Raw genomic sequence first — 14,963 nt, 5'->3', positions numbered from 1 at the left:
CTGTGTATCTGTTTCATGTGAACTGCAGTGAACAAGGATAATCTTGCAAACAGAATGGTCTTCTGGCAAAACCCTTTTATGTCCCCAAGGAGTTGCTGCAAAGGGACAGTCTTGATTTATACTCTTTTCCATTATTAAGGACTGTTAATCCAATATTAGCTGTTTAGGTTTGCACATGTACAATTGACTTTATAGTTTCCAGGATGAGCTTAGGGTACCATGTACTTAAATACTTGAGTCCTGCAACATGTCCCATATAACCTCTTTTGTGCTTTGTAGCACCATCTGGTGACAGTAGCTGTTTTCAATGTACTATTAATATGTTACATTCCAGCTTCTCTCCTTTCTTCCACTTTTCAACACTGGGTCCATATGAGTATTTTAGTCTCATGGAACATAGAATAGCCAATTTCAGGAACAGGGACATTAGCTGCTAATTTTAATGGAAGTAAAGCAGGGATAAGGAAACCTGTGGCCCTCCAAATATTGTTAGAATTTAAATCATAGACACTGAAAAAGGCAGGGTTAAAACAGAAAAGTGTGTTTGCTTAAAAGCTCTACAGATATATCAGCTAGTGCAAAGCATTTACAATAAACATTCTGGTTTTGTGAATTATTGCAATATAATTGCTATTTGTTCTAGCACATTGCTTCAGCAACACTGGAAATAAGATAAAACTTCTGGATGCCTTGACTTAATGCTGGAATAAAAATCACATAAACCTAATCTATATGAATACATTTACATTATGTAAGTGCTTAACTATATCTTATCTAGCTCAAAGTTGTCTGAAATATTATTTGATGCTCTCAAAATCATAGAATGCATCTTTTGTGACATTGTACACATACATATGTATAGGTTTGCATGTAGATACATTTTTAGAGAGAAAATGTTGGATCTTGAGAACTGCCAAGTTCTGTTCTGTTTGCAGAATAGGACTTTCCTGGCCTGTGTCCTGTGTCCATCTCCAGTTGAAGGTTTTAGGAATCTTGGGAATAGTAGGAGGTAGAGGCTATGAATCATAAATTATCAGAGCAGTAAAAAATGGGCTGTTGAGAATGAATCCTGACAGTTTAAATCAGGTTTAGCCTGTATTAATTTGGCTAAGTGGAATAAGTACAGTATACTATAGTGTAGATTTAAATAATGATCTTTTTAATCACTGTCTGCAATAGGCAGGAGAAGGATCACTGCCACATGAATTTACACAAGGTGTGGAGGGGATCGCAGGCGGCTTTATTTATACAATTCAAGGTAAGCAGCAAAAGATGTTGATGCTTCCTTCTGTTAATGCTAAGCAGGTAGATGAAATACGCCTCAGGCCGATGGCTCAGCGGATTATTTGTGTTTTCTGATCAGTTACCTCAATCTTGGAGTACCCTATCTGACTGGGAACTCTTGCCGTTGTTGGACTACTTAAGATACGGATGGCAAAACGACAGAGTTACTGTGACAAGTGTCCAAACTCTCAGTCTGTTTGGAAGTTTGTCTTTGTTCCACTGGAGAGGAAGCCTCAGTATTTTGTGGGTTATGATCTACTTTGTGAAGGAAGTTGTTTTTAATACATCTTTAGCCAAGCATGCTTGAGAACTCTAGTTTTCTTGCTTTGCCTCGCTTCTGAAATAAGGACTTCCATCAGAGAGGTGCGGAGGAGACCGTTCCTCTCAAAATCTGCTCTGGATAGTTTGACTACTAGCTGGAAATTTTGGCAGAGTAAACAGAGGGAGAAGTGATAGGGAAAGGCATTTTGCACCCTTGAAAATCCATTTGTATGGTTCAGTATTTTGCCCAATCATTTCTCAGAGTGCCTAATATTTTATTGCTGCTTAATTCTTCACTGGCTTTTGTACTTTAGAAGACTGCAGGGTTTATTGAACTGATAAATTACCTATAGAAGCATAGTTTTGCCTTTCATTGAATGCATCTGCTGATCAAAACAAAATCTGATAGTGAAATGAATTCTTTCTCCATTTACACATCCCAGATCAGATTTGGGGGGGTTGAGGGTCTCTGTGGCTACACATTTGGGTGGGGTGGGGAGAAGAACAAGAAATCCTATTGTATAAGAACATCCACTCATGTAACATTGGATGTAGCTCAAATGAAGTATATCAGAAAGCCTTCAGTGTAAGGATGGTAGAAGATGGTAATGTGATATAGCCTTTTCCTGCTTCTATTTCAGAAGGTGAAATGCTTTTACAAACCCTGCAGAGTCGCTCTGAAAGATTCATGCATCATATGAACAAACTAGAAGAAGAGAATGCCTTCCTGAAGGAAGAAAGCAACACTTACGATGATATAGTTTTTGTTGATGTTGTTGATACTTACAGAAATGTTCCAGCCAAATTACTGAATTTCTATCGATGGTAAGCTGGAGTGTGGGGTGGGGGTATCAGAGGGGATTTACTTGTTGATTTCTGGTATAGAAATAATCAACACTGAATACCTGCAAGCCTGAATGAAATGTAATGTAATCTGAAATGATTGAAGATCTTTTCAGTATAATTAAGTTTAATAAAATGTGTAAATTTTTAGCATAAATATTTCATATGTTATCTTCCTGGTTGACTCCATCTAGCAGAGCTGTTATATTTTCCTAGTAATATGCATATATTATGTATGTATGTATGTATGTATGTATGTATGTATGTATGTTAGTAATCCCTCTGTTCCTTTTCAGAGCAACTAGTATTAGGCAGAGAATAGAAAAAGAATAAGAGAGAAACAAAATAAAGACGGGATAAAAAGAAGAAGGAAAAAAAGAACTAAATTTAGTTCATGCTAGCATTGTTTACTATAGATTCCCATGCCTTTCTATTCTATCAAACCATCCCTGTTTCCTTCGCTGTCTGCCCACTACTTCATACATTGCCTTTTATTTAAACCTCTCACCTCTCTTTGAAGATCACACCAACTCCATCCAACCACAAGTTCTTTGGTCTTCCTTTCAATCCATTCACTTTTCTTTCCTATATCTCTGTACAACTTTCACTTCTATGGATCTATCCATCAGATCCATGTCTTGAGATCAAACCACCTTTAAACCTATTACATATTTCCTCTTATTTTGGCAAACATACAACATATCTGTTTTTCTTTTATCGTTATTCCATGCTCTTTACTAGTTATTCCTTTTACATGTCAGGTCACAATCTTCCATATCCCATGGTTGTCAACAGATGAGCCCATGAATATTGCCCTCTACAACCCAATCATGTCTTTGGTCAGTTGAGGTTTTCACATAACCCTTTCTACTAAGATAGAGAAGGTGTAGGCCAGGTGTAGCCTTAGCTGTACTTATGCCACACATGCAACATTACCTAAAAGTAAGGACAGTACTGGTCAATTTAGGACATTTTGGCTAGTATGTCAGAAGCACAACCAAAGCCAAGTTTTATCCCAAGTATGCTCATGCCAATTTGTGCAAGCTAAGATCTCCTACCCAAAAATTAGCTTGCAAAACAGCATACTGTTGCCTACATCCCATTCAGGTGGAAGTACAGGCAGTGTACTGACATACTTAGGATTCTCCATGAGCAGATGTACATTAAAATGGGCCCCAGGTTAGTTTATTCCCTTTGCTGTTATAAATGACTCATGGACTATAACTATACATCTCAGGCAACTGTTCCCCAGTGTCTGTAACATTATTGTTAAGCCATAAGACTGTGTAAAATGTTTGAAAGGGGCGCTTTGCAAAGCATTTTGATGCAAGCAGGATACTCCCCCTAGTCTTAAATGCTCCTGCATTCTCTTGTATGTTTCTCTGGCTGTGCACATGTGTGCATGTAGTTCCATCTGCCACTGAAGTAAAGCAGCTCTGTATGCATGCATTACACACACTAGGTATCTGAGGAAAATATTTCAGCTATTTCATTTGGGTCAATGTGCTCTGTGAAGTGCTCCATTAAAATACTTTGCACAGCCCTAATGACCCTTCTTTCCTCCACAGTTCCCTATTTTTTTAAAATTGTGTGAACTTTTACAGTCCCTGGTTTTAAAAATCATTGGTAGGTATGTATTCTCTCTTAAAAGGCTTTGATACTTAGGCTTATCAGCAGAGTTAATGGTCAGTTTCTTTTTCTTTGCTCCTCTATTTAATGTAGCCCTCAAGGATCCTTAAAGACTTTTAAGAGTCTCTCAGCTTCTGGCTACCAATACTGGAATAAGCTTTCAACCTGCTATTTAAAAAAGGGCTAATAACAGTGTGGTTTTCCTTCTGTTGCAAGGCTGTTATTTCCTTCTTTCCAGTACAATATAAGAATGAGATATTATACAATTTGCTGTGTCACAGTTTAATATATTAGAATAAGATGATTGTTTTATTTGTTACTATTGATTTAATTAAAATCTTGTTTAGAGTGATTGCCATCTATGGCAGAAAAGGATGCATATTAACAAATACTTTTCTGTATGATGATGATGGTGGTGATTTTGATATAGGACTGTAGAAGCTGCAAGTTTTGATGTACTGCTGAAGACAGATGATGACTGCTACATAGATTTAGAGACAATATTTAACAGAATAAAGCTTAAAAACTTGGGCAGACCAAATATCTGGTGGGGAAAGTGAGTATCATTTTGTAATACATTGTGTTGTTATTTATACAATTAGTGTAAAGAATTTCATAGTAATCAAAATAGATGCACTGCCGTTAAAGAGAGTTGACTGTTAAAACAGAGAAAGGGAAAGATTTTTTTAATAGAAAAAAATCAAACATTTTGAAAACTGAAAATATGCTTAATTTTGTTCTTTTTGTAAAGCACCACTGAGAAGACATTAAACAATGATTAAAACATTGTTTTAAGAACAAAGCAATGTCTTGCTTTGCTGACCAAACTACATTGAGCTATTTTGATTGGTTCTGCGGGTCCATCTATAGACTGTCAAGTCCTATAAGGCAGACTTTCTGAACCTGATACCTCCCAGAAAAATATAACTCCCATCATCCTCCATCCCAATAAATCAATGGCTTTACTGGCTGTGGAAAACGAGAGTCTTAGAATAACATAAACAGGGCATCCAGTTCCAAGAAGGGTGTGTGTGTATACTCACTCCACAAGTTGTGTTTATATGATTTGTTCTTAATTATTAGTAAAATATTCTAATACGATACAAAAATATAATGGGTGTCTAATGAAGGAGTTGGAAGGGATCAAAACCAAAAACTTATCTTTTTTTGACAGATCTTTTTCTCTCTTATATTCTCCTTTTTCTTCCAAGACCTGTTTTTGTTTTCCAAGCAGTAAGCTGCTGGTAAAGGACAAATACTTATTGGAAGTCTGAATTTATCTCTTGCAGAGGAACGTTAAAGTTAATTAAGTGCTGTAGGTTTCCCAGTCCTGACTTACTGCTATGTGCAGATGCTGACAGAATGAACAGGAGTACAGTGAAGCCTTGCTTCCACTGACAGGTTGAGGGGAGCGGTTCTGTGGTTCAGGATTGTCAGTTACATTGCTGAGTAGGGTATTGTGGGGCTGGATGCAATTTGTGTATTGATATCATTTGCCTCCGTTTACATCAGTGTTTTTCAAACTTGACAACTTTAAGATGTGTGGACTTCAACTTCCACTATTCCCCAGCCAGCATGTCCTGTTTTAACTTTTTTCAAGAGTAGTGGGCCATTAGGACCCAACCTGATTAGTAGTTGGTTAGGAGATTTCTAGAAAATTCTGGGGTTGTAGTCTAGACTGGGAAGTAAACAAAAATCTCAGCAGAAGGCAGTGACAAAGTACTACTTACATTGCTAATTGCCCTGGGATAGAGTGGAAAAGAAATCCTAACAGTTGAATTATTCCTTTGGGATCTTAAACCTGTCTACTGAAGTTACAAGAATTATATTCGAATAGGTCTTTATTTATTTATTTTTCTTCCTCTTTGAATTGTGCATTTTAATTGAAGAATTTAAGTAAGTTTTAAGTGAGTTTTATCCCAAGATTAAAACATGGTGACACAGATACTGCTCCTCTTGTACATATGAATTAATAGGAATCTAAGAGAAAATTGACTGACCTAAAGCACACAGAAATACTAAGATTACAATAGAGTGAGAGTGAAAACATTATTTTTGTGGGAGAAAAGATACTTTAATAATGTTTTGTGCTAGTCACTATTGGCAGTCTCTTTCACACTATAAAACCCCCACTGAAATGATGTTGGCAAATCTCTAAAAGCCAGGAAATGAGTTGGACTCTTCTGTTACTTAAGCCTCCTGATGAATTATTAAAGGGGTCTACTTATCTGTCCTACAAGAGAGCAAGAGGCAATCTGGGGAATGAGCACATCACTTCTAAGGAAATGGACAAGGGAATTAAAATGTCTGTTTGATAGTGCTAGAGAAAGGACTTAATCTGTTAGTCAAACCTGTGAAAGAGAGCTTAGGAGAGCTTCCTCAACTGCACTGAAAAGTTAGAAGAGTATTTATTAATTTTGTATCAAAAGAACAATGTTTTGGTTTAAGTTTCAGATTAAATTGGGCAGTTGATCGGACTGGGAAGTGGCAAGAGTTGGAGTACCCAAGTCCTGCATATCCAGCATTTGCTTGTGGGTCTGGTTATGTTATTTCCAAAGATGTTGTAGAATGGCTAGCAAGCAATTCTGAAAGACTCAAGATATATCAGGTAAGTCTTTTGACAGGTGGGGAGGGCATGATTAAAGCAAAGTAGGATTCTACGTACTGAATAAATTGGATCACTAGTAAAAACCTAGCCTTCTGATAAAAAAAAAAAATCACAGCTAAATCTATGAAATTACTGGGAATCTGCTATGACTTGAGGGAGTCTTTTTCTTTATGAAAGTGCTTAAGTTCTTCATTATGCTTCTGTTGTCCAGTGTAGAGTTGTTAGGGAATCTGTAATCTAAAGAAATGTAAACATTGGTGTTTAAAAAATAAAACAAAATTTATTTTGTGAAGCATGTGCCAGTTTCAGTTCTGATATTATTTACTGCACTCCTTGTTTTTGTTCTGACTTAAATTATACACTTAGGGTGAAGATGTGAGCATGGGTATTTGGATGGCAGCCATTGGGCCAAAAAGATACCAGGTACGTGTTAGTATAAGATTTTCAGAGTGACATTTCTGAATAAATCTATAAGTGAGAGCAGTAACTTTTACAGACCCCTAATGCACCCCCAACATTTTAAAATAATACCCTGAAATCAATTTTGTGAACTTTTGAAATATATATTTAAGGGTAGGGAGGAGTCATTAATGCTTTAAGAAGTGCCTTTTCACAGATACTGACTTATGCTTGTGAAAATGTGTGTCACAACTAGGCATCGATAAACACTTCAGATACTTTTGTCTTACTACCTAAAATAATCCCCCAATGATTAATCAAATAAAAATGTTAATTTAAGGCAGAGTTCAGTACTTTCCAAACCAAATTATTTTCCAAGCTTGTTTTTCAGTTGGCCTTTCCCTCTACTCCAGTCTTGTGGCAAATTGCTTTGAAACCTGAGTGGTTTTAACAATTTGTAATACAGTAATCCGGAAACAAAAGAAGAAAAACTTATTTGGCCAAATTCCTTTAATTGCTTTTTAAGGCAATTAAAAAAAAAAGAAATATACAAATAACTTTATATGTAAAATTATTAGAGACTAAATTTGATTAAATTACTTGAAAGGCCTCTTCCTTACCTCTGTCAAATTTGCAAATGTTGCAAATGAAGTGTAGATTTGTCTGTTAAATGTTGTGTAATAGTCCATTTAGTTATAGTACCCTTAAAGGTGTATGGATAAATTCTGTATGCTAAATTTATACTAAGGATGTAGATGAGAGGAACTGTTATAATTCAAAGCCCTATTGGGAATTAGATCCAGCTTTCTATACTCCATAGGCTAAAAGAAAGGGTATTCCATGAGAATAACAAAGAGAACGGAATTTAAAATCTAGTACTGTATTTGTAGCCCTTAATATGGGATCCTGTGATCTAATTGTCCAAATGAAATATGTTTTCCAATGTCCACAATTCCACATTTAAATTATTAATTATTAATAGAGTCAGTGTAAGAGATGGGCTGGATATATATCTATTAGGTAGACCTTCCAGCTCTATGATACTCAGCTAAATTCTTCAACTTGGAAGCTCACTAGGTGGCTTTGGGCTGGTCAGTTTCTTTCAGCCCAACCAACCTACAGTCTTGAGCTCTTGAATGATAATAAATACATATGTAAATACATAAAATTTGTATATATTACCCAAATTAAGATTTGTATCTCAAGAACTTCATCTTTATTCAGGCAACGTCATGTAATCTAATAATTAAAGCTAGATTTATTCTTTAACATGTTGCCCGCATCATAAGGAATTCGTGTGATATTTTTGTTTTGTTTTACCCAGCTTTTTAAATATACCTTATGGAAGGACAGTGCAAAAATCAGTTTTGAATAAAATATTGCTTCTGCCTTTCTTTCCTTTCTTCGAATTGTTTGCTTACCTTGCCAGTATTTGCCTAAACTAGGACAGATCAACATATGTAAATTTGGATTCTTGCCTACCTGTTATTTTTTATCTCTCTCTTTCTAAATTATATATCCCAGGAGAACACACATCTAAATCAAGTCTCCTGAAACTGGTTTTGAAGCTATGCCTACATAGTGTAGCAGTGTTTACACTGTCTTGTTTTCTCTTAAAACAGGACAATCTCTGGTTGTGTGAGAAGTCTTGTGAGAGTGGTATGCTGTCCTCTCCTCAGTATTCTCCAGAGGAGCTTGCAGAACTTTGGAGAATAAAGGAACACTGTGGAGACCCCTGCAAATGTGAAGAAAGATGAAGGGTGGCAAACACTCTAAGGAAAACTTTAGAGAGGAAAGGAAGGGAAAGCCTCAAAACAGATGTTCCATCAGCCTCCTATATAGTCTGTTGCTGGTGACAAATGTATGAGTATGTCGCCATACTCATGAGATTTATGTTTCTATTCCACTGGTTACATACAGTGTATGTTCATTTCAGTATGGCAGTAAACTACAGACAAGCTTCACACATTCTTCAAAGAAGTGTTTCATGTAGATAATTTGTCTTGTGTGAAATGGCCCTTAGAGCTATGTTTGCACACATATCCCCTTTTTAATAAATGGATACATTTCATTTTTGAACATACTCTTTTACGAAGCCAAATATAAATATGAATTCTTTATTAATATATTACAGAAGTAGATAAACTTGACTCTTCATGGATTTAGTGTATATAAGAGCAAGGGATTGAGGCTAAATTGAGAAAGGCAGATACAATACTGTACATATTGCATAATTAAATTTGCACTTCTCTGCCCGTATGCCTTGCTGTAGAAGTCACTTAACAGAGGCAGACTGCACACATGTGTTGGCTTCTTATAAATTGTGGATCAGACTGATGCTTTGATTTCAGTCTGTTTCAAATATGAGGAAAACAGTGCCTCTTGCTGGGAATACTGATATATTATCACGTAACTCCTGTAAAGAAGGAAGTTAGATGCTGTAGTAATTCTATTTATCCTCTGTGTACTTTCAGCCAACATGTAGAGGGACTAAGACAGCAGCCCTTTCTCCCATATGCATATTAAATACTACCTTTTTTTTCTGTTAAGTGATTTTTATGCTTTCTGGTATTCTGTGGCTACTGGGATGGGTTGGTAATGAAATACCTCAGCTTTTAATTCTCTCAAATATGTTATTTGTATAGTAGTGAGTGGAAGGTTTGTTGAGAGTCCCACTGATTTCTGTAAGTTACTAGTGTAGCACAAATGAATAACTTTTATTTGAAGCTGGTAAAAGCTTTCATTTTCTCAAAAGAGGCATGATTAAAAAAAAAAAGAATACAAAAGCTTCTCTACCAAACAGTGATACATTTTTATAAAGGTTTTGCCCAACAATACAATTAAAAATCAGCCTATAAACTTTGCTAGCAGTGTGCAAGTACTCTTCAAAATGTATTAAAGGCAGCTTTTACCATCGTACTAGAATGCAGTCTTCATTTTCAATAGAGTAGAATTGCAAGGGCTTTAGGTCATTGTCCAATTCAAATTCTTTGCCTTTCATCTAGGATAAAAAAAAAGATTCAGATAGATATTAGATTTGCACATTTTAATCTTGTATATTTTTAAAAGACTAAGATGGAATAAAAAGGAAAGGAAGCTAATCTCAAAACAATAATACTGCTTTTCTTTAAAGAAATCAATCATCCAACGTTAGAGTGCAGTGTATTGATTTTAGCAGTGTAACAAGTTGTATTATTCTGGAAAGTCTCAATTCATGTATTGTTGCATTACTGAATTTGAGCTTACTTTAGAACTTTCATATGATAGTTTCAGTTCTGAGCCTGGAATTTTAAGTAGCCGATACAGCAATCCTTTGACCTTCTGGATAGTCATAGAGTCTGTGCATTAAAGAGAGAATTATTTAACTATAGATAGATACACTTGATGCCACAGCAATTGAAGTTCTAGCAAAAGTTGATACTGAAATAGATTTGTGGGAGTTGAGCTCCTGCAGTTCAGAGGAACCAATTATTAGAACAATTTCAATTTGATATTAAAACAGTACTCCTAAGCAAACCATACCAAATTATAAAGTCTCTACTTTATAACACACTGACCTAAGTGACCTTCAAAACACTGTTTATGGCATTAGCTCTTTTGTACTTTAACACTATGAGTGAAGCCTTTTCCTCTGCAGAAAGACTTCGTGGTATGAGGTCCCCAAATCTTTATGTGCTAAGTTGTCCAGATTACCATTAATCTTATGCACTTGTATTTCAAATTAGTAATATGAACACGAAGGTGTATTTTTATAGTAAGAGTTATAGGGGTAAAAGTATGATAAATCTGACCCATCTAGAGATTGGCTATGCTGGGTAATTTCCCCCTTATTTCATTTAAAGCTTTATCTGAAGGCACAGCAATAGTGAGTTACTCCTCTATTGTCAAAAATGTACTTTAAAGTATTTTTCTATTAACTTTTTGAAAAAGCTGTATCATTTTATGCAACTTGTGATAAATGTGATTTTTATTTTGAATAAATACTTTTCAAAATACAAGGGTCAAATGGTTTATGGATATCTCATTCTATTATAATAATTATCAATGCAGTGAATCAGAGGGAATACATCTTTTTACCAGACATTTTACTGAAAATGAGCTTTACATTTCTAAACAAAATGCACCTTTCCACTGACATGAAAAAAAATTAGGGACAGATGTCTATTTTCTTTTATACATTATACATAAGAATCTATGTGGACCATAAAGATGGATAACCATCCTTATTGATATAGAAAAAATCTAATTAGAATGCTCTGGATTAAATCTACAATAGCCTAATTTCCATATATTGATTTCTCTTGTTCTGCTTCAAAACAGATGTTGGCTTGCATTACTTTTGAAGGCTACTGCATTTGCAGTGACTTCAGATAGGAAAAAAACATCTTCAGGAGTGTTACTACTCACCTTACTGTAATACATACAAAAGTGATTGAAATAATTGAAACATGCAGAAAATATGGAATACAGACATCCTTTCCCTTACCTGGAAGTTTCTTCTCTATGGGCTTTTGGTCAGCTTTGTCAGGACACTTAAAAGTCAAAGCTTAAGAAATTAAAAAAAAAAAAAGGAAAACTAACATAGTACAAAAGTTCTATAAACAAAGCGGGCTGAATCTAGAATTTATTACAGCCAAAGTACACCTAGTGAAGTCAATTGGACAAATTAGTCAAGAGTAACATTTCCCACTGATTTTAATGAATTTAGTCAGTATCACTGGATTGAATCAAATACACACACACACACAAAAACACACCCCTAAGGGGGAAAGCACACATCCATTTCCATTCAAATCTTGGTGCACTGACTACAAAAACTGGAGAGTAAGTGAGCATCTTTAAGGTAATATGGTTGGCTGATAACTTTGGCATGTTTAATTGTAACAACAAATTTTAGGGTATCGGGGAATCATGCCCATAGTGCTTATGCAATTGGCCATTCCATAACAAAAGTTACTCATGCATGATGAACTACCTTTAAAGCCAAAAGCAGAAGTCACAATGCTGATTGTATTATAAAGTTAAAATATCCCCCACAAAAACCATTCCTATCTTACAAAGAGTAGCGCTGTGCAAAGGATACTTTGCAACATGCATCAGGGTTGGCAAAGCACTCTTTATCAAACAGTTAAGCAATTACATCTTCTAGAAGGATTGGGGTGGTGGTTTCAAAGACTTCTCCCTGTCTATACTAGGGGTTAAACTGGGGGTAATTACCTCCAAGGAGTAATCTGGGCATATACTGGGGTAATGGGGCAATTTTTAATTGCTTGTTTGTCAGCTGAGGATCCAGTTTGGGACTGCCACTGCTGAAAGCATTTGTGTAAAACAGCAGTGTTTTTTTTTGTGGGGGCAATGACATTCCAGACCAGGTAAAGGGGTAACTGGGTCAAACAGTTTAAGAACCACTGTGTATGCAATCACACCACTGCTAATTAAGGCATGTTTGCTCAGCAGGAATCCCAAGTATGTATGTAGAATGCAAACTAGATACAAATAATAGCTATGGGAATACATTGTAGTCATTAAAATAATAATTTGCATTGTTAAGAAAGCTTAACCAGCACTGTTTACAGATACTTATGATTTCTCAGCATAGTATTACATATTTAGATAAATTAGTACCAATGTATATCTTACCCAGCAGCTGATTTTTTAGAGAGAAAGGTTGTTCTCTTTCCAGCTCTCCATCTTCTGGGGCACCATAGACTGTTAAGAGGGAAAACAATAACAAAAGTATATACTGAGCCAGAGTGTTGCAATATAAAGGGCAACATTCCTATAGGATGTCAAATTTTTCAAAGTTTTCCTACTGGATGTGGCATAATATACATAAATGGCTGTTTAAGAATCACAAAGAAGAAAAACCTACTTGTAGTTTTGAACTCTGCTTTTAAAAATTTGTCAGAAACCCTTAGGAAGTCCAAGCACATAATACTTGTTGAATCAAACCAGTCCAAATGTCTCAGAAAATAAAGGATGTTAAATGATTTATGTTTTCATACTGATTCTACATCTGCAAGACGTGTCTAAACTAAAGGTGTGTGCAAAATGGAAAAGGTTTTGTTTCAAGCCAGAAGTACATCCAGCCCCGTAGTCTCAAAAGCACCTTCTTTTCTTTCTCTCCACTGCCACCATTGCTTCTTTGCAATGCTGTCACCAAGGACAACTCATTCAATCTTGGATTTTGCCCAGTTTCACTTCCCTGAAACACTTTTGTCCACATGTTCAGATTAGGCATCAACTATTCAAGAACATCTGCTCAGCGTATGGAAAGATTCAGGCCTGGAACATTTTGTACATTCTTAATTAAAACTAGCCAGCAGTTCTGAATCCCTTCTTAAAACCTGATAGTACATTGGCAACTTTCAAGTCCTCTCATAGGGACACTTTTTTAAAAAAGATCAACATTTAATTTGTTTAAAAATATATGTAAGATGCATCTGGATCCAGTGATATTTTTTTTTTTAATTTTCAAACTGCCAGTATCAACACCTCTTGTTATCAATTCTTTTGGGTGCCTATTACCTTCCTTTAAGTAAGTTGAGGGACTGGTATCTTCAGTCCAATATTGAAGGTAGGACTGAATTATTCAACTCCTCCACAATCCCCTTATCCTCCTCTAAAGCTCACCTTAGCAAAGTATCGTTACTATAGGAAGTGAGGGTCTTAAGATATATGAGGAAAAAAAATCTAAATCTAAATCTGTTCCTCCTCACAGAATGAAAAAGTAAAGTTAAAGCTATAGCTGCCTTTTTAGGGCAGATGTCTAGAAGTTCTGCAGTACAGGGACCTCAAATGAAGCAAGAAAATATGGGAATTGCAGCTACACAGAGTCAATATTCACTCGAGTGTTCCATAACATGTTGCATAGGCTGATATTCAAACTAAGGAAATTAAGAGAGCAAGTAGCTTAGATCGAGCAGGTTGGCTAGTCCAAGAATTTTTAAGCAAGAGAAAGAATAGCAAGATCAGCGAGAACCACAGAGGAGAGGATTTACTCAAGTTATGCAGCAACATAGCAAGCACGCAAAATTTCCTTCTTCCTATTCATCTGTGAAAGAATTAGAGTCAAGGCAGGCAGGCAGCTGGAAACTCAAGAGAAAATGCCAAAGGACAGAAACTAAGCTTCCTGCTACACTTACGGTCACAGAGTAACTGAAATCTTGGATGAGCAGCAAGGAATTCCTCACTTGGATTATTTTTCGTTGGATCTTGATTACCACCAGCCTTTAACCAGTGAACTCCATATTTTTTTCTATAGTCAAGTTCTGCTCCCTTCCTTTCTTCAGGAAAGATCTGGGGCAAAACAAGATTGTATTATATAAAATCAGAATAGCTAAATCAATTTATATAGCATCATTTAATATTTTTATTTATGGCACTGCTGGTAATGATAACTACTGGAGCTTTTTATTTAAGAAAGTAGGAATGATTCAATTCAGTGTCACTTAAGGTTTGAAAATAACAATTAAAGGCTATGACCTAAAGCAATCCCATATTAATTTTATTTATAATTCTAACCTTCCTCTTTAATGCTCAATATTGTCCTCTCAGATTTTCTAAATGAACACTCCATTCCATTAATCTACAAATGTACATATTAAAAGAAGCCTGTCTGGAATGTTGAATGTTCCCAGGGCCCATTCAAGAGAATTATGCAAGGAGTTACCACCTTTCTCATTCCCAAAACAGGCTTTGGACTTGAGCTCCTCAAACAGTAGACTCTCTCAGCATATTGCAAGCTTCAGTTTGGACTCAAAGAAAACCCCCAGCAGAAGTAGTTTTTTGAATGCCAGGTGCAGTTTCCATATAGAACTATTAGCCCAGCTTCTCACAGAAATAGAAAACGATGACAAGCTAACTTCATTTCAGGCATGTTTTAACATTATTCAGCATAACATATCCGTTCCAGATGTAAATATAAATTCCAAAAGTT

General features: G+C 35.7%; 2 protein-coding genes across 7 annotated transcripts in view; one reads left to right on the top strand and one right to left on the bottom strand.

Moving 5' to 3' along the window:
* Nucleotides 1-9,824, top strand: part of B3GALNT2 (beta-1,3-N-acetylgalactosaminyltransferase 2) — a 34,269-nt gene extending 24,445 nt beyond the window's left edge. For both annotated transcript variants that reach the window (XM_088143755.1, XM_088143747.1), the window contains 6 exons: nt 1,180-1,258; nt 2,187-2,370; nt 4,448-4,573; nt 6,466-6,625; nt 6,992-7,048; nt 8,647-9,824. In XM_088143755.1, coding sequence (XP_087999881.1) covers nt 1,180-1,258; nt 2,187-2,370; nt 4,448-4,573; nt 6,466-6,625; nt 6,992-7,048; nt 8,647-8,781 — 741 coding nt within the window. In that variant the 3' untranslated portion in view covers nt 8,782-9,824. The remainder of the gene's footprint in view (nt 1-1,179; nt 1,259-2,186; nt 2,371-4,447; nt 4,574-6,465; nt 6,626-6,991; nt 7,049-8,646) is intronic.
* Nucleotides 1-14,963, bottom strand: part of TBCE (tubulin folding cofactor E) — a 46,381-nt gene that overhangs the window by 12,791 nt on the left and 18,627 nt on the right. For 3 of the 5 annotated variants that reach the window (XM_088143711.1, XM_088143737.1, XM_007441816.4), the window contains 5 exons: nt 14,170-14,323; nt 12,665-12,733; nt 11,511-11,570; nt 10,271-10,362; nt 9,787-10,025 (listed from right to left, as the gene is read on the bottom strand). In XM_088143711.1, coding sequence (XP_087999837.1) covers nt 9,933-10,025; nt 10,271-10,362; nt 11,511-11,570; nt 12,665-12,733; nt 14,170-14,323 — 468 coding nt within the window. In that variant the 3' untranslated portion in view covers nt 9,787-9,932. Of the gene's footprint in view, nt 1-6,639; nt 6,863-9,786; nt 10,026-10,270; nt 10,363-11,510; nt 11,571-12,664; nt 12,734-14,169; nt 14,324-14,963 lie in introns of those variants that run through there. The other 2 variants (XM_088143731.1, XM_088143721.1) reach the window with 2 other exon arrangements.

This window comes from Python bivittatus, unplaced genomic scaffold (assembly GCF_059951505.1).
Source record: "Python bivittatus isolate LINGU-HERP-01145 unplaced genomic scaffold, Pbiv_v1 ctg000020_np1212, whole genome shotgun sequence".
NCBI classification, from domain to species: Eukaryota; Metazoa; Chordata; class Lepidosauria; order Squamata; family Pythonidae; genus Python; species Python bivittatus.
The sequence above is the reverse complement of the archived record's forward strand: the minus strand, read 5'-3'. Positions and strand labels throughout refer to the sequence as shown.